Raw genomic sequence first — 21,144 nt, 5'->3', positions numbered from 1 at the left:
AGCTACACGAAGAGTGCTACCGTGCTTGTCAGGAAGGGTGATTGTGCACGAAGGATATTTTTGGACTTTCTTTATATATTAATATCATTGCACGAAGGGTGTTACCGTACTCGATAGGAAGAGAGAATATACATGAAGGGTGTTTTTGTGCTTGCGATTATATTTTGTGTATGAGAGTGAGAGTAGAAGCAAGAAGGGTGATGTCGTGCCGTTTGTTGATACTGCTTGTGCTTTATTTTATTATGCAGATTAAGGACTTGGTTATGTTGTTTCATGGTTATTTTGGAATGCTTGTTCGAGATGCTTGTAGAAGCATAAATTGTGGTTTACTTTAGTCATGTCTTTTCTTATGTTCTCGTACCTCCTTACTTTTATTCTTGTTACTTGTCATCTTACTTGCTATTTTACTTGTTATCTTGTCTCGTTATTTCTCGTTACTTAATTATACATGCTTATATGTAAGTGTCTTATCTTGGTTTCGTCACTAACTCGTCGGGGTTAGGCTCGATACTTAGGGAGTATATTGAGTTGGTTTTACTCATACTACACTTCTGTACTTGTGCAGATTTTGGTGCTGGTTCCCGTGGTACTCAGAGAGCAGACTAGCTAGCTGGCGGAGGAGACCGAAGGTAGTGTTTCACTCTCATTCTCAGGCCTTGGTGTCTCCTGTCTCATAGTCATACTAATATTTATTTATTTTGAACAGTGTAATGTTATTCCAAACTTTGTATTTTGTTAAATCTGTAGATGCTTATGTACTCAATGACTCCAGTTTCTAGGAGATGTTAGATGGTTGAGGGTTTTAGACTTGATCTAATTCTGCTTAATTCTATCTTTTATTTATAGTATCATGTCATTTGTGTTTCGCATTGCCTTTATTATTGCTATCTGTTGGCTTGCCTAGCAAGTGTCGTTAGGCGTCATCACGATCCCTTTTAGTTGGGAATTTGGGTCGTGACATTGTTGCTGTTTGATTTGTTCCTCTTTTGCGATGGCTTTCTCGTTTCATTTTATTTCTTGCGATCTTCGTAGTTGTAGATGTTTCATTGCGTCTGTGGGAGAATATTTGAACCTCCATGCCCTCCCATTATAAGCTTATTTTGGTTTAGATCTCTCTATAACTACAATTTTGGCCAATGAGTTTGGGGAAATTTCCCTCCCATAATTTTGGTTTAGAATTTGTGAATTTGGATTTGGAAAAAAAAATAAAAAATCAAAGAACCTACTGTTGAACAAGAAAGGCTGAAGAGGTGGGTCGGGTAACGGGTCGGATTATGAGTAGGATTTTTAATTAAATCGAATAGATTAAATTAGGGGTGAGTCCTTTAATAAGGAGGTGCCGTGTGGCTCACCGTAAAAAATAAGGATAAATTTGATCCATAGTATAATAAAGGGTAAGTTTAAATAATTTTTTTATAGTAGAGGGGATATATTTCGCCTTTTACCAAATTTGAAATTATCAAACCCTGGACTAGAGTTCTCATTCTCATACTTGCAAAGGCTCAAGTCTAATATGCACTTATATTAGGACCAAAATGGTAAAGAACTTTAAATAAAGTTTCTAACATATCATCAAACTTGTTTCTCTCTCTATGATCTCTGTTGTGCTCTCGTCAGTCGATCTCCGAGGTCAGTTCGTCCTCCCATTTTCTAAGCTTCAACTACTAATCCCATTAGTATCTGAAAATTGTTTTCAATTTAACCCTGTCCAAAGATCGGAACTACATAAAAGAGCTTTTAAATTCTTGATTTTATGCTTCGATTTGAATTTAGTTATCTGATTTAGTTTTTAAACTCGTCTTCTCTATATACCCCAGATGCAAAAGGAACAATCTATATATCTTCAATGGAAAAATGTCAAGTTTGACTAACAAAGCGGAATGGATATAAATGATTCATATAAGCATATAACCAACCAATCTGATCTAGGATTGAGACGTAGTAGATTGACTGATATATATACTCCCTCCTTTCCAATTTATGTGGTGTTGTTTGACTGGACATAGAATTTAAGGAAACAAAAAAACACTTTTGAAACTTATGGTTTAAAACAAACCAGATATTTGTGTAACCATAGATTATCTCATTAAGTAACATATGAAGTTTAAGTTAATTTGTTTCCAAATATAGAAATGTGTCAATTCTTTTTGGGACAATCTAAAAAAGGAAATCCCATCATATAAATTGGGAGAGAGGGAGTACTCTATGTGAAAACTTAAATGACTATATTTCTGAACTTTTTGGTATTGGATATATGTTAAATGTACAATTTTCACTGCTGGTTGTAATCAGATGGAAAACGGAGAGGGGACTAAGGAGAACTTAACTTCCACGGTGTCCTCTCCTTTTGTTCCACTGGGAAATGAGTTCTCATGGCAAAGTCAGAAATCGGAGGATGGTGATGACTTAACTGAGTACTCGTCATGTGATGCTGAGTCGGAATTCGAGAGATACTGCAGTGCTAACTCGGCCATGGGCACTCCAACTGTTAGAGGTTCAGTTGTGACTGCATTTCATGAGTTTCCTGGAAGCTTCAAATTAGGGGATGACAGTTATAGAGTAAAAAGTTTTAGGGGTTGTAAGAAGTTATCAGATTTTAGTGGGGTGGGTCCTTCTACTAGAGGAAGTGAATATAGTGGTGGAAAGCGTAGTGCACAAGAGGAGGGGTTGGTGGGTATCGGAAAGGGATTAGATTTGTATGGTAATGCAGGATTCATGGATGAGGAAACGTTTTTACAAAACATGGATATGGGTGACGAATGGTATGTCAAGGATGACGAAACGCTAAACATGAGGAGTGACAATGGTACTAAGTTACACTTTAACAGAAGTTCTTGTACATCTGACGAATATAAGAACGGCGTACTCATTGAAGGAGACACTGAAGCTTCGGGAGTTGGTAATAATTCATTGGAAATTGAAGCAGAATTTCAGAGGGATATTGAAGCTGTAGATGGGAGCTTGGAGGTGTCAAGTCTGCAACCTGGTGCAGCAACTGGTGGAGCTGAGTGTTTGGATGAAAGTGAGACCTCCTCAAGATATGAGTATTCAGAAGGCGAGGATTCAATGTTCGGAGGTAATACAGATGATGAGAAGAATGATTCATATTTCAGGAAAGAAGTAAAACACTCACATGAAGAACATGACAAGAATGGATATAAGCTAGTTATGGGTTCTGCAGTAGCCTTTGGTTCAAATGATTGGGATGATTTCATGCAAGAAAATAGAGAATTTACTCCGACTTTAATGGTACACAAGGAACTTCAAGCTGAAAACCAACCAAGTATTGAAAGTGAAAATGGATGTTTGAGTTCTGCTTCAACTGTCAATGCTGAGTTTTCAAGTGTAGGTTTAACAATGCCTAAAGAAAAGGAGAAAGGTACTCTTCTGCCCAGTTATCAGGGCCAAGGTGGTAATGAATCAACTGAGCACACCACTACTTATAATGTGGATCCTTTGAGTCTTCTAAACCAGGGGGAAGGAGAGAATGCTGAAGGTGAGAAAGCGATGCTTGTTAAGAACAATGAAACAAGAAAAGTCAATGAATCAGCGGAGTTCCATGACAAGTCTTCTGTTCACAATATGTTGCAAGTGGACCATAATCCCCAAAGAAAACCAGGAGAAGCCTCTTTGATGGAGGGTGCTAAACTTAAGGTGGAAGTATTGGAACCAACAGATCAATGTGTATGTACTGAGGAAGTTATTCACATTACTGATGATCTTGTTTCTAGAAAAGCTGAGCCTGAGAACTTAAGATTATTGTTGGACCCTCTGTCTCGTTCTGCTACAAGCAAAAATTATCTGTCTATGGAGCATTCTGATGATAGAACAGTGGAACTATCAGCAGACAAGAGCTCATCTCCTTCATCAGCATCAGTGGCTGCTGATGCTACAAGGACCAAACATGGAACAATGAATAGTTCGTCCTCCGTCAATTACTTGGAAGACCATCTTACATCAGGCAAGGTATGATTCTTTTCAAGAGCTCTATTAGCACTTGTGTCTTCTTTGTTTGCAGTTTGCAGCGGACCAATCTCTGCATTGTTATTATAGTTTCTTTGAATTTTGTCATGTGAATGAAATTGATAAGGAAATGCATGACCAATTTTTTGGATTGATGGCATTTTCCTATAGGGTAATACCTCTTCAGAGGTGGAAAAGTCCAGGTATACAAGTGGCACACAACAAGTGGAAAACCTACACAAAAACATGATTCTATACAAAAGCCATTTTTAGATTGCTAATGTAAATGCATAGGATGAGGTTGTCAAATGGAGACATAATGTTATATGATCTATGGGAAGCTAAGCTTATGATACAAACTGCATACTGATTGTTAAGTGCCATGCATATCTGTTGTTACATGGATATAAAAATTTGCAACATTTGCATGTTTCCATTTTTAGTTACATAGCTTGTTAAAGAGTGATAGCTTTGGTGACCCATTTTTCAATGCTTGCTATGAGTAATTGCTTCACAATGACATATATGTATTACATATCCATACACTAGGTTAAGGCTTTTACCTGTTTTTTCCTTTTGTGATGGATCATGCTGGTAGGGGGAGTCTAGAATCTACTTAAATTTGAAAATCTTTCAGCAAAATTTCAATGAAAATCCTTAACATTGAAAGCATTAGGGTGCTTAGGAAGTTATCTTGTTACTGTATGGGTGGCTGCTTTATCATGGAATATATGTTGCTTAAACTTCTGTTTTCCCAACATAAAAGTTATTGTTTTAATGAATATTTGACATTACTGCCAAAATATATGCACGTTTAACAACTTAGTTATCTTGGATATCACTTCATCCAGGAGGCTTTTTAAAAACTATGCGTATTTAAATGAACTTATGTCAATCTTTTCGTTAACTGAGCATGGTGATGCCTATGGATGTTCTTATCCGTTTGCTGATAACAAGCAGTGGTATATTTAAGCACTAAGCACTTAAATCTAATTGAAGTTTTTAGGTCCAATTATATATCCGGAGAAAAGTTGAATCCAACTTCATATGAGTTTAACAATTAATTTGGATGTTACAAGTTAAATAAGTCCATTTTATTAGTTGCAAGCCCAAGATCCACTTCATCTTGAGGCTCAAACTTATGTTGTATGTCTAATGACATGGCATGCCCGGTCAAATCCAAAGGCAATGAGATAATGCCACGTATTCTAATGATGTGGCACCCCGAGTCAAAATAAGGACCAATCAAAGCTGGCACGTGTCAAAATGACATGTCTTGGCTAATCAAATACAATCTTATCACTTAGCTTTTGTGATAGGCTTGATGACTCACATGAGTCAATCAAAATCACCTGGGTGAGTTCATGTACAGTTGGATTGCCTATCCTCTACAACATCAAATAGGGGGTCACATATTTCTCCGATGATTCAGAACTGGATAAGAGGTCATTTGGAATTTCACAAAAGATCATTCACAAGTAGAGATTAAGACATCAAATACATAACTCTTTAGTAAGAGAGAAGTGCTCAACGGAGTTCTTCCTCGAGATAAAACTAGATTTTCGAAGGTTGTCCGACTTTCTTGGATATCAAAGACATCACGAGGAGGTCTACGTCATCTTTTACTCAAAAAATACGCTGCTCTAACCCTCGAATCACAGAGAAAATTTAGAAAGGAATAAATGAATACACATAATTGCGTTCACAAAGATGTCTTTTATTAGTAAAGATTTATTTGTCGCGAATATCCAATTATAAGTTGTCTCAGGCTCAAGATGAGTAGGCTAATCGAAGGCATTCCCTTTCAGCGTACAAGCAAACTGATCAACTAACATATCATCATGATTTCCAACTTTGCTACAAGTCTCTACAAAGTGGGCAATATTTGCCATCAAATAACAACTTAGCGCTAGTGCTAATCCCTTTCTTAGCTCTCCCATGTGGGAAGGTTTAGTATACAATTTTTGTCTTCTTGATCGATCCGTTGCGTGCCCTTTTAAAGTCCAAAAGATCGATCCATCATTGAGATACCACTTTGGAAGGGCTAAAATTCTAACCTTGTTTCAAGACCTATGAGCCAAGGGATAGTCTCAACAACAACAACAACAATCTAGTAAAATCCCACAAGTGGGGTCTGGGGAAGGTAGAGTGTACGCAGACCTTACCCTAATCCCAAGGGGATAGTCTCAAGTAGATAATATTTATTTGGGGGGGGGGGGGGTTGTAAGGATATAAGCATCCTGATTAACGGATGCGTGCAAAGGTTTCCTCGTATCGGACAGAGATTGACCCCCTTTGCAGCTATAATGGTTGATAGCTAATCGACATTGGTAGACAATTGATCAGTTTAGCATATGGTTTAGAACAATACAACGAACTTTGTAACGTTCCACCATACTGAGTCGTGATGGTGTTCGTGATCTTGTAGTTGTTGAACCGTCGATCAATGTGGCCACTGAAGCAAATTGTTTTACATTTAAAGCGTTAGACATCTTGGTGGAGATTTAACAACCTCTGTTTGCTGTGTTGAGTTGTCACTTGACTCTCTAGGGTTATAGAGCTTATCTTGCTATAAGTTCGGCGATTTGAAGATTTATGTCTTCAACCGATTTCTCAAGGCTTCGATAGTTTGTTCCATCACGACAAGTTTTTCATCCATGTTGGTTTCATCAATATCAGCGTATTGACATGAATTTGTTGAATCCTCGAACTCGTCAAGGTTGGAGCTAATTTGAGAGACTATATCGGATGGAGAGAACATGGTGTTACCCCCAAAAGTCGTAGTTGTAGCCTTGAGCATGTTCGAGTTATCAGAACGAGTACGATCACGTTTAGCTGATGCAACATAGTAAATGTTGTTGAAGTAGTATCGTTCTTCTTTCTAAAGGCTACGGTTGATCTTTGAAGTTTATAGGCTTCTGTTTGCAAGATGGAGAGATGAAGGGCAAAACTTGTCCTATCAAGCGTGCGATAAAGTTGTTCGGAAAAAATTCGAGTTTACAAAATAAATTGCAATCATGAGACAAATATAAAAAGAAAAAAAAAAGATTTTATTATTAAATCTTTGCGAGTAAAATTCAATTATTCTTGTGACTCCTCTTCAAAATTTTGTCGTGATTTGAGGGCTGGATCAATGTGTTTCTTGAACGAAGGATGATGTGAACTTCCTCGTGATGTATATGATCTTCAAGAAAGTCAAGCAGCATTTAGATACTTTGGGTTGATCTGTTGATCTTTTGTGAACTTTTGAATGACCTCTTCTCCAACTTTGAATCACAAAGAGAGATATGTAATCCCTTACTTATAGCTGTAGGGGGTTAGCGATCCAATTGTAAATGACTTCTCCCAAATGATTTTGATTGGCTCATATGAGTCATCAAGCCTATCATAGAAGTTATATGATAAGATTGTGTTTGATTGGCCTACATATGTCATTTTACACTTCGTTGCCTTTGGTTGGTCCTTAATTTGACTTGGCATGCCACGTCATTTAAACACATGGCGTTATCTCAGCATTGTCATGTCACTGGACGCATGGCATGAGTTTGGGCCTCAAGATCAAGTGGATCTTGGGCTTAAAACTAATAAAATGGACTTGTTTAACTTGTAAAGTCCAAATTAATAGTTTAATCCAAATGACGTTGGATTCAACTTAAATCTACATGTATAATTGGACCTATAAAATCCAATTAAATTTTAAGTGCTTATAGTACACGAATGATTGAAAAAAATATGCATAATCATGCAATGACATATATATGTACAACAAGGACATGTTTACATCTTTAGATCTTTCCTTTTTGTTGCACTAGTGAAATTTGATTGATTTGTGAGGAGTGGTTGATTGATTGACAATTGTGCAGTTTGGTTCAATATGAAATGGATCTTTGGTCTGCTAATTGAGGAGAACAAAGGTGGAGTAGGTGTTGGTGGGGGTGTGTGCTATTTGACGATGAAGAACAAACAGAAAATAAAATGATTAAATAGCAACAACTAGTGAGAGGCTTCTTAAGAAAACAAAAGAAAGAAGAATTCACTTTGTAAGGGAGATGATCATAAATAATAATATTTACTATGAAGTTGGAAAAATTTGTGATAACTAGATTAATGCTTATCGATTTTGTAGTACCTACACTATACATGTTAAGTGGATTGGGCTGGATCAAATTTGGTACATTAAGTGAAGAGCCTGCTAGCTACGTTTGGGGCCAACCCCTAATGGGATAGTAAAAATTTGAGAAGGGGTGAGACAGATCCAGCCCTTGGATCTTGATCTCCCAAACTTAATTGAAATTTGAGCTTGGAGCTTGATGTCTCATACTTCAAACACTAATCAATAGCTTGAGAATTAATAGTTGAGAGCTTTGATAGATTAAAAAGAGAGGAGAGAATTTAGAGTTCAAGGCTGAAGAATAAAGTTTGGGATGAAAGGTATTTATAGTTGAGAGATTTTAGGGCCCAAAGAGTAATACTGAAAGTCAAAAAAGCTGGTCCAACTTTTCGCAAGCCCTCTACGGACCCCTTAATTTCCCGGCGCGGCCTAGGCTCACTTTGACTGGACCCGTCCAGGTAAAAAATGGGCTGACTCAACCCACTTGTCATGTCTAACCTCTACCTTGGAACAACCCAAAAAATCTAAGTGGAGAAGTCCTCAAATTCCTCCTCCTTTTTATAAACTTTTTCCTTGGAACATGTTCTGATTCATATTCTACCGCAAATTGACTTTAGGTGATTTTTTTGCATTTGTAAAACCATTTGTTTGGCTAGCCAAGGTCCTTCATGTTGATAGTTATATTTTGCAGGAACATGTGACATAAGTAGGATTTCATTTGTGCATGTATTTTCTGATTTCTGGTTTATAGGCGGCTGCCTTTTCTTTTCATATTGGGTTATTTATTATACTCTCTTGCTTTTGTTAATTTTTTCTAAGTCCTGTATACAATGTTCCTTGTCTTGATGCTGCACTTTATCCTCCTTATGCAGACACACAACCTTGAGTTGAACAAGTTCTATAATGAGGTTGTTCATGATATGGAAGAAATATTGCTTGACTCTGGCGAATCTCCTGGGTTTGCTCTTGGAAACAAGATACATCATTCTTATATACCTCTTCCTTCTAGAGATGGTGGTTCTACTGCTTCGACTTCTGTTACATCTGATGTTAGTCATGATACTCAACGCCCTCTGAGATTCGATAGAGTGGAGGTCGTTGGTGCAAGACAGAAGACGGGGGATGTTTCACTTAGTGAGCGGTTAGTTGGAGTGAAGAAATACACTGTTTATAGAATAAAAGTGTGGAGTGGTGATGATTATTGGGAGGTTGAGAGGCGGTATCGTGATTTTTGTGCTCTCTATCGTCAGTTGAAGAAGTCATTTGCAGATCAAGGCTGGATTCTCCCACCTGTCTGGTCCGCCACTGAACGAGAATCACGAAAGATTTTTGGTAGTGCTTCACCTAATGTTGTTGCTGACCGAAGTGTTCTCATTCAAGAGTGTTTACACTCACTTCTCCATGACAAGTTTCGTTCAGGTCCCCTCAATGCTCTGATTTGTTTCTTGTCCCCGTCAAAGGATGTTCCTAATTCTCCCGCTTCTGATACAAACATACCTCAGTCTCCATATTCTTCAAGAAGCACAAACAGAGGGGATGTTTCCAGCTTGGGGCAAAAAATATCCCTAATTGTTAATAAAAGGCCTCTCAAATCAAAGAAACAACTGCTAGATGAGCAACATTATTCTTGTGCTGGTTGCTACAAAAGTTTTGATGATGGAAAGACTCGGATACAGGAACTTGCACAGACACTGGGCTGGGGCAAGCCTCGTCTTTGTGAATATAGTGGCCAGTTGTACTGCTCTTCATGCCATACAAATGATATGGCTGTCTTGCCTGCAAGAGTTCTGCATTGTTGGGATTTTAATCAATACCCAGTTTCTCAGCTGGCTAAGTCTTATCTGGACTCTATATATGACCAGGTAATGAGAAAATCATGCTGAAAAGACTTGCCAAACTTTTATGCTTCCAGAAACTTCCTCTTCTTTAATACCAATCTACTTTCAACCATTTCTCGCCCAAAGACTTAAACTAGAATGCATTGCAATTCTCATTCCTAATATTATTAAGTAGGCATTTGGCTAGTAATGCATAGAGTTGTTCCTTCTAATTAAGAAGAGGCAGTAAGTCCCAGTGATGAAAGTCCTTTAGTTTTCTGGCCTTCCATCTGGGTTGTATCACCTGCCCCTCCTACTTCTCCATATGCATATCATTGTATGAACGGATGAAGTGGAAGATACATTAGCAATACCTTGCCAACCTATGTTAAGAATTAGATACGACTTATAGTTCATTCTTCTACTCTTGCAGCCAATGCTTTGTGTCAGTGCAGTCAACCCCATGCTGTTCTCGAGAGTCCCAGCACTGCAGCATGTCACAAATATCAGAAAAAGAATAGAAAAAATCCTTCCGTTTGTTCGTTGCCCGTTTCGGAGTTCCATCTACAAAGGGGTTGGCTCTCGAAGATATATTCTTGAAGGCAATGACTTCTTTGCCCTCAGAGATCTTATTGATCTCTCCAAAGGAGTCTTTGCAGGTTAGTTTGTTAAATACAAATTTATACTCATGAAGGATGGTTTTATGTGGTTTTCCTTCTTTTATAGTTTTGGTATTTCTCCCTTATGTTTTTAGTTGAAGAGTACAAGTTGGGGAAAATATTTGTAGCTCTTTGTTTTATTCTGATAGGGAAATCTCCCCCCCCCCCCCCAAACTAACTAACTAAACAGTAAATCCATCACAGGAAGTGATATCAATCCCCTACTTTAGTATGCATCCTTCTTGGTACCTTTTTATGGTTTTAGTCTCTGCTGCTTTCCGTGATGCATCCTGATTGTCAGAATTGGGGAAAAAAGAGGATCTAAGAAAAGAAGAGTGGGTTAATGTCATTCTCCATAATATAGACAGCCTTTTTCTTTATGTGATTACATTTTGAGCAAACTGGCTTATCTTTTTGGTGTTTTTGTTTTGGCACAATTTCCAAAGTAGCATTGCCAGTGATGGTCGATACTATCTTGAGAAAGATTCTGGAGCATATAACCGACCAGTGCCTAATATGTTATGACGTCGGAATCCCCTGCACTGCTCGGCAAGACTGTGATGATCCCTCCTCTCTCATTTTCCCTTTCCAGGTAGGCATGTCTTAGTCTTAAGTTCCTCAGTTATTAAACCTTCTTTCTGAGGTTCAGATGTTCTGTATCTTATGTACTACCTGCCTATGTAGGAAGTTTTTAAGTACATTAGTTACCATGACTTCTTACCCAGTCTGCCATAAATGTTGCTAAAGTAGTGTTGACCTCAAGTTTAAAATTATACTCGTGAACATGATGAAATTGTTACTTTAACCTTACTTGCATAAGAAAAGGTCAAACCTGCAAACGATATTAGAAAGTAATGCATGCCATTGTCCGAATGGGGCATAAAATACTGCTGATTGACATATTAATCTTTTGACCAGGAAGGAGAGATTGAAAGATGCAAATCTTGTGACTCAGTATTCCATAAGCATTGTTTTAAGAGGATATCATCTTGCCCATGTGGCACTCGGTTGAAGACGAAGCAGGAAGGCAATTCAACTAAGGGCAGCCAGAACATGGGCAACTGGGGAATTCTCTCCTTGGACTTGCTCGGAAAGAGGGCAGACCTCAGTAAGGGGCTCGTTACGGGATTGTTAGGGAAGGTAAGGTCACTCAAGTCTAGCAGGAATGAAGAAGAGCATGAAGACAATAATACCGTTATCTTAATGGATTCATTGCCAATGACCACCCTCTGAAGGGCTGTACATACAGTCTTCTCTTTTAGCGTTTGAAACTACTGTGATTAGAAGCTTGTGCTTTAGCAAGCTTTATTTGAGGTCATATTTGGTCTTGTCCTCCCACCAACTTGTATTCTTTGTGAGTGCACAATGGTGATTCTTTCAATATCTCACAGTTATCGTCCATTATATCCAGTCAGTCAGTTGTAAATGAAATATACATGATATTTGCTTGTAAGTTCAGAAGATCCATTTGTATTCGTTTGAAGCCTGACGGTCACTATTTGATATGGTTCCTTGGATTTATTATTTGTTCCTATCTGGGTTTAGGTTATCCCTCTACTCAATTTTAGTTAAGACTCCGTCACTGAATCCATTTGATTCTGAAAAGGGGATGGCAGTTCTCGCGTTGCTACAGTTAAGAAGTTTCTTTGGATACGAGATGCACTTTGATTTCGTTCTTTGCAATTGGAGAAAGGATGGAAATCTTAAAACTGCATGTTCCATTGAAGTCCAATGGAACATAAGCAGATGCAGATGCAACCACTACCTTATGCAGAACTTCATATATACCAAACGTACGACAATTCTTTTGAGAGTTTGATGCAGCCAACGAAAATAAAGCAGCAGTAACTTAACTTGCAGCGCTTGAATGTCCATAATGAAACTGCAATCATACTAAAATAGGAAATTAAAACAAGAGCAATTAAAATGTAGACCTGACATATGAGAGCTGATGCAACCAAGGGTAATAAAGCAGCAAAACTAACTTCCAACTGCTTGAACATCAATAAGGGAACAAGAATCATACTAAATAGAAACTTGAAAAGTACAACTTTGATCTCCTGATCAAAATGTAATTAACACAGCATAGGAAAACAAAAGCTCTTGAATCTAGGAAAACAAAAGCTCTTGAACTACACCAACAAAAAAAGATATCTAAAAACGTATAACAGAAAACTATCAAATTTTGCATCACAGGCAATTTAGAAAAGAGAGGTTCCCTTTCCTTTCTTGTCCCCACCAATCTCAAAATGCTTGCACCTCTGCACAACCAAGGACAAGAGTTTAACTTGTAAAATCATGGGAACAAAGACATTGCTAAGGAAAAATTATAGAAGCAAAGATCATCATCTAACAAACCTTGATTGGGTGCTGAGAGACATGCTTGCACCCCTGGCATTGCAACCTTAAGACAATCTTCTTTGTAGTTTTTGCCTGGTTTGGAATGGCAGAAGAAACAGGAGACAGATGAGTGATACTACAAAGTAGCTTAGAATGTTTAACACCACAAATAGTGCATAAATCATATAGCTTCTTCTTGTTACCCTTATTTTATCAAATCACCAATAGTTTATGATATGGCTATTAAAAAGATATTAAAAGGGCTATGAAAGAGTGTGTTCATTACGAAACCCAAAAATGCTTCCCACCTTTTTGTGGAAGACGGGCTTTGTCTGTCCACCATAACCTGACTGCTTACGATCATAACGACGCTTTCCCTGGGCAGCTAGACTATCTTTTCCTTTCTTGTATTGTGTGACCTTATGCAAGGTGTGCTTTTTGCATTCCTTGGATTTGCAGTAGGTCTTCTTTGTCTTAGGTACATTCACCTGCAAGAGCCGGAATCAAAACCAAGTTAAACAAGCCTGTTTGTCTTCATGTATGAAACCGATGCTCATCGTTTGCATAAGTGGTTATTGAATAAATAATTTAAAATCAATCATCTCATGAGAATTACAAACTCTAATTATGGTTAACACCATTATTTGGTTAAAAGCTGATTAGATTAAGTGAAATAATCCAAATCAAATCATCCCTAAAACTATATATAAAAACAAAAGTAGCTTCCAAGGAAAGAGAATGGGGATGCAAGAAAAAGATGATAAGTGAAATAGATGTTTCACAAGAAAACAGTTATAACAAGCAGAAGGGCTGCTCTCTCATCTCTTTCATTGCTCTGCAAGTGGTAAGATTTATCAATAATATCACCCTCAACCTATAAACCGTGCCTCTATACAATTCAAAACTGTGCATATGCTCTTTCCCTAAGCTCTCTTGTAAATTGTGTTCTTAATTCAACATCTCAATCCACTTTCAAATCCTCCTTACCAATAACTGCAGCACAACAGGCGCCCCACCCACTAGCTTACTTGTTCTGAAGCAGCTCAACCAGTACTAAAGGTGTACAAGGGTTTCACTACCCTCCATCCATTACAATCCCAATTAAGATTACGTGCATAAAAAGAATGGATGAATCTAGGGGTGAGAGGATCAATTTGAACTTGACAGGAGTTCCCAAGAAGAGCAATCGCAACGACAAAATAATAAGGGGTACATAAAGTTAATTTGTGATTGTCCAAACTCTTCAACCAAGGTTAAGATGTCATGGAAGGTCAAGAAGTATGACTGAACATATTTTTTGTAATAAAGAAATCCCTGAGAGCCCATGGCATACGGTTCAAAACTCGACGGATATTGGACTTCTCCTCAACCCTTCCCTACTTAAATTTCAGGCTTTCGTTAGGATTCAAACCAGTGATGTGCGTATAACCCACACATCACAAGGTGCGGTCTTACCGCTAAACCAAAGCGCTATGAGGCAAGCATGCTTAACATTTATGAATAATGGAACAAGTCAACCTACTTTAATTTTGTTGTTGAAAAGATCAATATAATTGCACAATATTCTAGAGGGCTCAAAATCAGTTCTAAGTTGCAACATCAACTCATTTCATTTCCCCTCAAAATAAATTTTGTTCTCACCTTAAATCCCGATGAAGGAAAATAATACTAGGGGATTACTTCCTATCTGCCTAAGCCTTCGTAGCCAGAGTTACTCAATTCCTGTGATAGTGGGAGGTAGCAGTTACCAAGTGAAATGGTTAACGTGTGCAAGCTGGCCTGAACACGACTGTCATAAAAAAAATTACAGTTTGTTCCCACCCCATATCCAACTAACTTTCACTGTTAATAGATTTAAGTAAGACCATACACATCAAACAGCATAAAATTTTTAGACTACTTATTGTTCATACAAAGAGAGATAAAAGGTGCACAGCTACTAATGAAAATAGCCCTCAAATCGAAGTTTCATTCCAAATATATCCAGACAGTTTTAAGTAAATGCTACTGTAATTAAATATGTACTCATTTATCAAATAACAAAAAATAATTATTTCCTTTCCTAGTGAACGAAGCGTACTGAATTCCAGTAAGTGGGAGCATGAGAGTTACCATTGTTGCGGGCCGAGGATTAGATCTGTCGCCGTTCAGCAGTTACAGTGGCAAAGACCTTGGCCTAAGGATGAAATTGCGCTTTATACAGCCAGCGCAGGGTTGTGCCTACTTGGCGAGTCGAATTTGTAGGCCGGCCCAAGAATTGGGTTAATGTGATCATGACCATTGGGCCTGCCTAATATTGCTGGGTCGTTTGGTGTGGAAATGGCGTGGGGTGGCCACTTTTTAGTTAAAATAGTATGGTCTAGCCAGTTTTCGGACTGATCGTTCAAAATTATCCAGCGTTTGCCAAGTTATTGAAAAATAGTCATTACTTTGCTGCAACAGAGACCGGTCCACCATAATATACTGGAGTTCGGTGCACCTGTGTATGAACTTCCAGCATATTATGCTGGACCGGTATACTTTGTTGGCTCCAGTATAATATACTAGAGACTGGAGCATCGATGCTCCAAACTCCAATATATTATGCTGGACCGGTGTATTATACTGGAACTCCAGTATATTATGTTGGAGTATTTTTCGGATTTTGAACAGTGTTTTCGTTGAGATTTATCTTTACATAAAAAGTGGCTAAATTTCAATTACTTTTGGAACTGTGGCTATTTTTGAATGACCACTTGTAAATCTGGCTATTTTTAAATTTCTCCCCACTTTTTAAGGTGCTATTTAGTGTTTAGCCATCAATTTTAATGCTGAGCAAAACACTACTTTGTTATAAATACAAAAAGACGTTTCTATCCTTTCTTCATATCTTTTCTTTTCCCAACCTTTTTCATTATCAAAAGTTCAAAAGCCTCGTTTCTTTCCGGAACTCAACCTCTCGTTACTTCCCTACATGCAGTAGGGAATTTCTCCAAAAAAAAACTAATGAGTTTTTGATAATATGCTAGATTTATGTAATTTGGCGATTGTTTATGCCCCACCTTGATTATGTTCCAATGTTATAATATAGTTAATTGATGAAAAATGGGCCCTAATTGTGAATTTCACACGTTGCAGGAGTGAGGAGCTTGTATGAGGCCTTAAAGCTGTGATTGGAGCTACATTGAAGCAAGAAAAAAACCCCGTAGGAGCTGAGTACGCGAGAAGACGAGAAAACGAATAGTTAAAATGAAGGCCTAGACTAGCGGCCATTAGCGCGTCCACTAGCGCGACCGCGCTAGCCCAGATGATCGAGGCAGAATGGTAGGGCATTAGCGCGGCCGCGCTACCCCAGTTCCGGAATATTAATTTTCAGGGGTAAACTTGGAAATCTGGGGGAAAATTCACTTAACCTATAGAAGGTCAAGCTCGCCCAAGGAGGGATTATGCAGCTTTTCATAGCTTAGTGCAAGAAAAGGAGAGGCAAGAGGCAAGGAGGAGGATTCAACATCAAGTTCTTCCTTTCTTCCTTTTGTTTTTATGATTTGTGATGAATTTGATTATTGTTGTGATGAACACTAGTATGAGTAGTTAAATATTTAGTCTAAGGTTTGATGGAACCTATTGAAGGATGAACTTTTTGATTATGTTAATATAGTTTGCCATTTTAATCTCTATTTGTTCAACTACGTGCTTGTTGTAGTTAATTGACAGGATCTTCAATTAGCTGTGCCTATTTAGTGTGCATAACTCGGGAGAGAGTGCATATTTAGATAATTGTTGAACAACACCACTCCCAAAATATATGAGAGATCAATAATTGCAGGTTTAAAGGCGAGATTAGGGATAACGAAGCCTTGGGTGCATTCTAAAGTGAGTGGTAATAAACAAAGCCAGCTAGCGTAACTCGGGAGAGTGCGTCTAGTAGATTATCATGATTACTCGGGAGAGATTTACGGTAGTAAGAGTGCTCATGATTGATAGAGATGATTTGGTGATTCTATGTGAAGCATAACCGGAAGGGAGTCCATCAATAGGGGAAATCATAGCCTTAGAACCTTCGCTTAATTGTTTACAACTCAATTATAGTTAATTTTCAGTTGCTTATTTATATTTATTCGTAGTTAATAGAAATACCCTCAATTGTTATTTACAACGTTTGAGAAGTTGATTCCGTGGAATTTAGTAAGTTTAACGAGAAGTAATTGATAAGTTAATTCCTTGTGAATTCGACTTTGGGCTAAATACTCAGATTATATTTGCAACGTCCGCGTGTCCTTTTTATAATGCATAGTTGGGCGTGATCAGTTTTCATCAATTTTTATTCTTGCAACAATAATGTCAGTTGCAGAGTAAGTTCGGGATAATCTATGCCTTTTTCCAGATCCTAATATTCACCATTTTCTAGGTACTTTTTCAGATCCTAATATTTAATTCTTTCTCAATTCAACTACATCTAGACTTTGTAATTTATATGTAATTTTGTTTATGTTTGCTTCATTTTTAGTTAGACTGATGATTGTGCTTTTTATATTAGTGGAAATTTGAAGAACTTGAAGAACACTAGTTTCAAGTTTGAAGAACTTTTCGGACTCATTCGAGTAGCTGAGAAATCATCGAACAAATCAGGTTTGATTCTTTAAATATTAATTTGAACTTCTATTCAATGGACTTCCTTATTTGTAGAGCTAAAATCGTTGTCATAGAAAACTGGTCACTATGGAATATAGTTTATACTTTATAGTATATGTCCACACAGAATCCTGTCTCGTTGCCATATCCTTGTTCATATTTTCATGCCTATGTGGAGCGTGTTTAGACGTCGGGTTTGTTGGTCAGTATCGTGTGAGATTATTGCATTGTATGTTATCTTGGGACGGAGCCAGGGGTCGGGAAGTGGTTAAGTTAAACTATATATATATATATATATATATATATATATATATATATTTCTTGACTTCTTTGCTTGTTTTCTTTGTTTTAATTTTTTAATTTTTTTGATGAATATCCGGCATTCGCCATTGAGCTAAATAATACCAAATTAACTTTGCTTCCACTGCAAAACAAAAGATAACGAAAGTGACGTTGCATCTTCGTTAAATTCCAAAAGATAGTCTGTAGCAATTAGCAAGGTTGGCGAATCCGAAACTTTTTTGATGATTTTCTGGACAAAAAACAGTTTTTTACTACTTAAAAAAAAAGTTTCATAAATGAGTAAAACGCAGTATTATACTGCGAATTACTTTAATGGAAATTTAGCCGTTAAAGTAAAATGCAGTATTATACTGCGTTTTACTTTTTAAAAAAAAATTGTAATTCGCAGTACTATATTGCGTTTTACTTAAAATTTGGGTCCAACTATATTTTATTAAAGCTGTTCGCAGTACTATACTGCGTTTTAAGTAAAACGCAGTATAATACTGCAAACAGCTTTAATAAAATAAACCCTCTTCTTCTTCCTTGGACCACAGAACCGACGAACACCCTTTTAAAAAATTTCGATTCTGCTGGTCCCCCCCCCCGCATCAAACTTTAAAAAAGAATTTGGGCCCCACCTGTCACCTAAAGAGCAAGGAGTGTAGGTCCCACATACAAGACAAGCTTTGGATTCCTTTTTTTGGGTGCAAAAATTCGATTTCAATCAAATTCAAAAAACTTAAATCGAGTTATTTCGATTTTGTTTATGTCGAAACTCGTATAGTACATGCATATTTGTATTGTTTAAGGTGTTTCCGTGTTAATTTGTGTTATGTTTGTGTTTAAATTTGTATCTTATTTATACCCGGATTAATTTATTAGCTTTGGTACAAAAAATTGTTAAAATTTGATAAATTATTTGTATTGTTAAAAAATTAATATTATTTATTTTGTTTGTTGTTCATATTTGTATTTTATGTTAGTTGTTTTTATATGTAATAGTGACCTTTTAGCGTAGTAAAATAAATAGTCTTTTAGCGTAGTAAAATATAGAGCCTTTTAGTGTAGTAAAATATAGAGCCTTTTAGTGTTGCAAAATATAGAGCTTTTTAGCGTAGTAAAATGTAGAGCCTTTTAGCGTAGAGTCTATGTAGTTTAAGTATGTAGTAACTGCAAACTCTATCATTACACTTTACAAAATTAATTATTTAATTTATAACAATAAACTTACAAAAGTAACAAATTAATATATATTGTAAAATTAACTCAAATATCGAGTCTAGAACCCATACATAATTATTCAGTCCAATTTTAAACATAATTAATTATTTAATTTATTAAGCTAACAAAATTCTAAAAATATTGAAATTGACACGCATAATAATTAAGGATAACTCGGTGCTACCGGACCTCAAAAATCGAGCTTGGAACCCATACATAATTATTCAGTCCAATTTTAAATATAATTAATTATTTAATTTATTAAGCTAACACACACAATTCTAAAAATGTTGAAATTGACACGCATAATAATTAAGGATAACTCGGTGCTACCGGGCCTCAAATATCGAGCCTGGAACCCATACATAATTATTCAGTCCAATTTTAAACATAATTAATTATTTAATTTATTAAGCTAACACACACAATTCTAAAAATGTTGAAATTGACACGCATAATAATTAAGGATAACTCGGTGCTACCGGGCCTCAAATATCAATCCTGGAACCCATATATAATTATTCAGTCCATTTTTAAATATAATTAATTATTTAATTTATTAAGCTAACACACACAATTCTAAAAATGTTGAAATTGACACGCATAATAATTAAGGATAACTCGGTGCTATCGGGTCTCAAAAATCAAGCCTAGAACACATACATAATTATTCAGTCCAATTTTAAATATAATTAATTATTTAATTTATTAAGCTAACACACACAATTCTAAAAATATTGAAATTGACACGCATAATAATTAAGGATAACTTGGTGCTACCGGGCCTCAAAAATCGAGCCTGGAACCCATACATAATTATTCAGTCCAATTTTAAACTAAATTAATTATTTAATTTATTAAGCTAACACACACAATTAATTTTGTTTAAATTATAGTAGACGGCATGGACTTTCCTCTGCCTGCGCATCCCGGACCTGCCGAGGATTAGCTACTAGTGTTGCAGGGCGACCATAGGTCCTCCTTTGTATGGGAGGGACAGCTATCGATGCAGCCTCTCCGCCCCAGAAGACCTGACGATTTGTGGGAGTTCATCGGGGAGCATCATTTCCATGCCCGCGTAGTCGCGCGCCTACATGCTACGGGCTTCTATACGATTTTTGAGCTTGGACGGATGCAGCTTGATTGGTCTCTCATCACGGCCTTGGTAGAGTGGTGGCGACCAGAGACGCACACTTTTCACTTGCCCACTGGAGAGGCCACCATCACGCTGGAGGATGTTCAGGTTTTGTGCGGGCTGCGCGTAGATGGACGGGCCGTAGCACTGCCCCAATACATTAGATCCATGACGTGTGCACAGTTTTTGGATATGATGGGGCATTTTACCTCAGGGTGACGCTGGGGGCAGTCGCGTTGCTTTGTCAGCCATCAGAGATCATATGGCGTTTTTGCACCCAAACATTACCGGCGAGGCGGAGGATCTCCATATTGAGAGGTACACGCTGTTGGCGTTGCTCCTGCTTTTCGGGTGTGTCTTGTTCCCGAACACTTCGGGGAGTAAAGTGAGTATGCGCTTTCTCCATCATCTTTAGCAGCTGGATGGTTTACCCCAGTACAGTTGGGGTGCTGTTGTTCTCGCATACCTGTATAGGAGCATGTGTCGGGCGAGCATGGACCCAGCGGTGGACATATGTGGTTTTCTTCCCCTCCTACAAGTGACAACATTTTCGAATACTCTGTTAATTTCTCCGAATTCTATATGGTCGAAATGACTCATAAATTTTACATCAACCTTTTATCTTAGGTTTGGGCCTGGCAGTGGATCATGCCGTTGCAGCCACCTCTACCACCACTTGCGGCTGGTGAGGCTTATCCATTTCTCCCTCTAGCTTCTAGGTGGATTCTCCAGCGTGGGAACTACCGAGGGACCGATGCTCATCATAATCTCACCCTTATCAGGGATGTGCTAGATATGCTGGTGGACGGACAGGTAAATATGTACCTACACTTACTTGTTTTAAATTGAGTTGTGTTGCGCATACTCACTTTTATGTTATTATTTGGTAGTTCATCTGGATGCCATACAGCGACGAGTTGCTAGCTCAGCTGCCCTTTTATTGCTCAATCGATCGACTGCTTTGGAGCACCTCCGTCCCGATGATCTTCTTCGATATGGTTG

At 37.6% G+C, this 21,144-nt stretch overlaps 2 protein-coding genes across 3 annotated transcripts; one reads left to right on the top strand and one right to left on the bottom strand.

Moving 5' to 3' along the window:
* The first annotated feature begins 1,541 nt into the window (after positions 1-1,541).
* Positions 1,542-12,071, top strand: LOC104238968 (uncharacterized). 2 transcript variants are annotated; one of them, XM_070160081.1, is made up of 6 exons: positions 1,542-1,629; positions 2,293-3,966; positions 8,947-9,936; positions 10,325-10,550; positions 11,000-11,142; positions 11,469-12,071. In XM_070160081.1, exons 2-6 carry the CDS (start codon positions 2,293-2,295, stop codon positions 11,781-11,783), a joined length of 3,348 nt encoding a protein of 1,115 aa, XP_070016182.1. In that variant the 5' UTR covers positions 1,542-1,629; the 3' UTR covers positions 11,784-12,071. The 2 variants fall into 2 exon arrangements, with proteins under 2 accessions (XP_070016182.1, XP_009791796.1); XM_009793494.2 differs by having other exon boundaries at positions 10,997-11,142.
* Positions 12,072-12,514: 443 nt separating this feature from the next.
* On the bottom strand, positions 12,515-15,154 carry LOC104238967 (large ribosomal subunit protein eL42). Its single transcript, XM_009793491.2, has 4 exons — positions 15,003-15,154; positions 13,199-13,378; positions 12,909-12,983; positions 12,515-12,811 (listed from the first exon to the last, which is right to left on the bottom strand). Exons 1-4 carry the CDS (start codon positions 15,003-15,005, stop codon positions 12,752-12,754), a joined length of 318 nt encoding a protein of 105 aa, XP_009791793.1. The 5' UTR covers positions 15,006-15,154; the 3' UTR covers positions 12,515-12,751.
* Positions 15,155-21,144: the final 5,990 nt, after the last annotated feature.

This window comes from Nicotiana sylvestris, chromosome 10 (genome assembly GCF_000393655.2).
Source record: "Nicotiana sylvestris chromosome 10, ASM39365v2, whole genome shotgun sequence".
Taxonomy (NCBI): Eukaryota; Viridiplantae; Streptophyta; class Magnoliopsida; order Solanales; family Solanaceae; genus Nicotiana; species Nicotiana sylvestris.
This window is presented reverse-complemented; position numbering and strand designations above follow the sequence as displayed.

Bases quoted from the DNA above. Each gene is read 5' to 3' on its own strand.
- LOC104238968 (XM_009793494.2), top strand. From the start codon at position 2,293: ATGGAAAACGGAGAGGGGACTAAGGAGAACTTAACTTCCACGGTGTCC. The intron at 3,967-8,946 runs GTATGATTCTTT...CTCCTTATGCAG, and splicing joins ACCATCTTACATCAGGCAAG to ACACACAACCTTGAGTTGAA. The intron at 11,143-11,468 runs GTAGGCATGTCT...TCTTTTGACCAG, and splicing joins CTCTCATTTTCCCTTTCCAG to GAAGGAGAGATTGAAAGATG.
- LOC104238967 (XM_009793491.2), bottom strand. The intron at 12,984-13,198 runs GTGGGAAGCATT...ATTCCAAACCAG, and splicing joins AGCCCGTCTTCCACAAAAAG to GCAAAAACTACAAAGAAGAT. The intron at 12,812-12,908 runs GTTTGTTAGATG...TTGGTTGTGCAG, and splicing joins TCTCTCAGCACCCAATCAAG to AGGTGCAAGCATTTTGAGAT.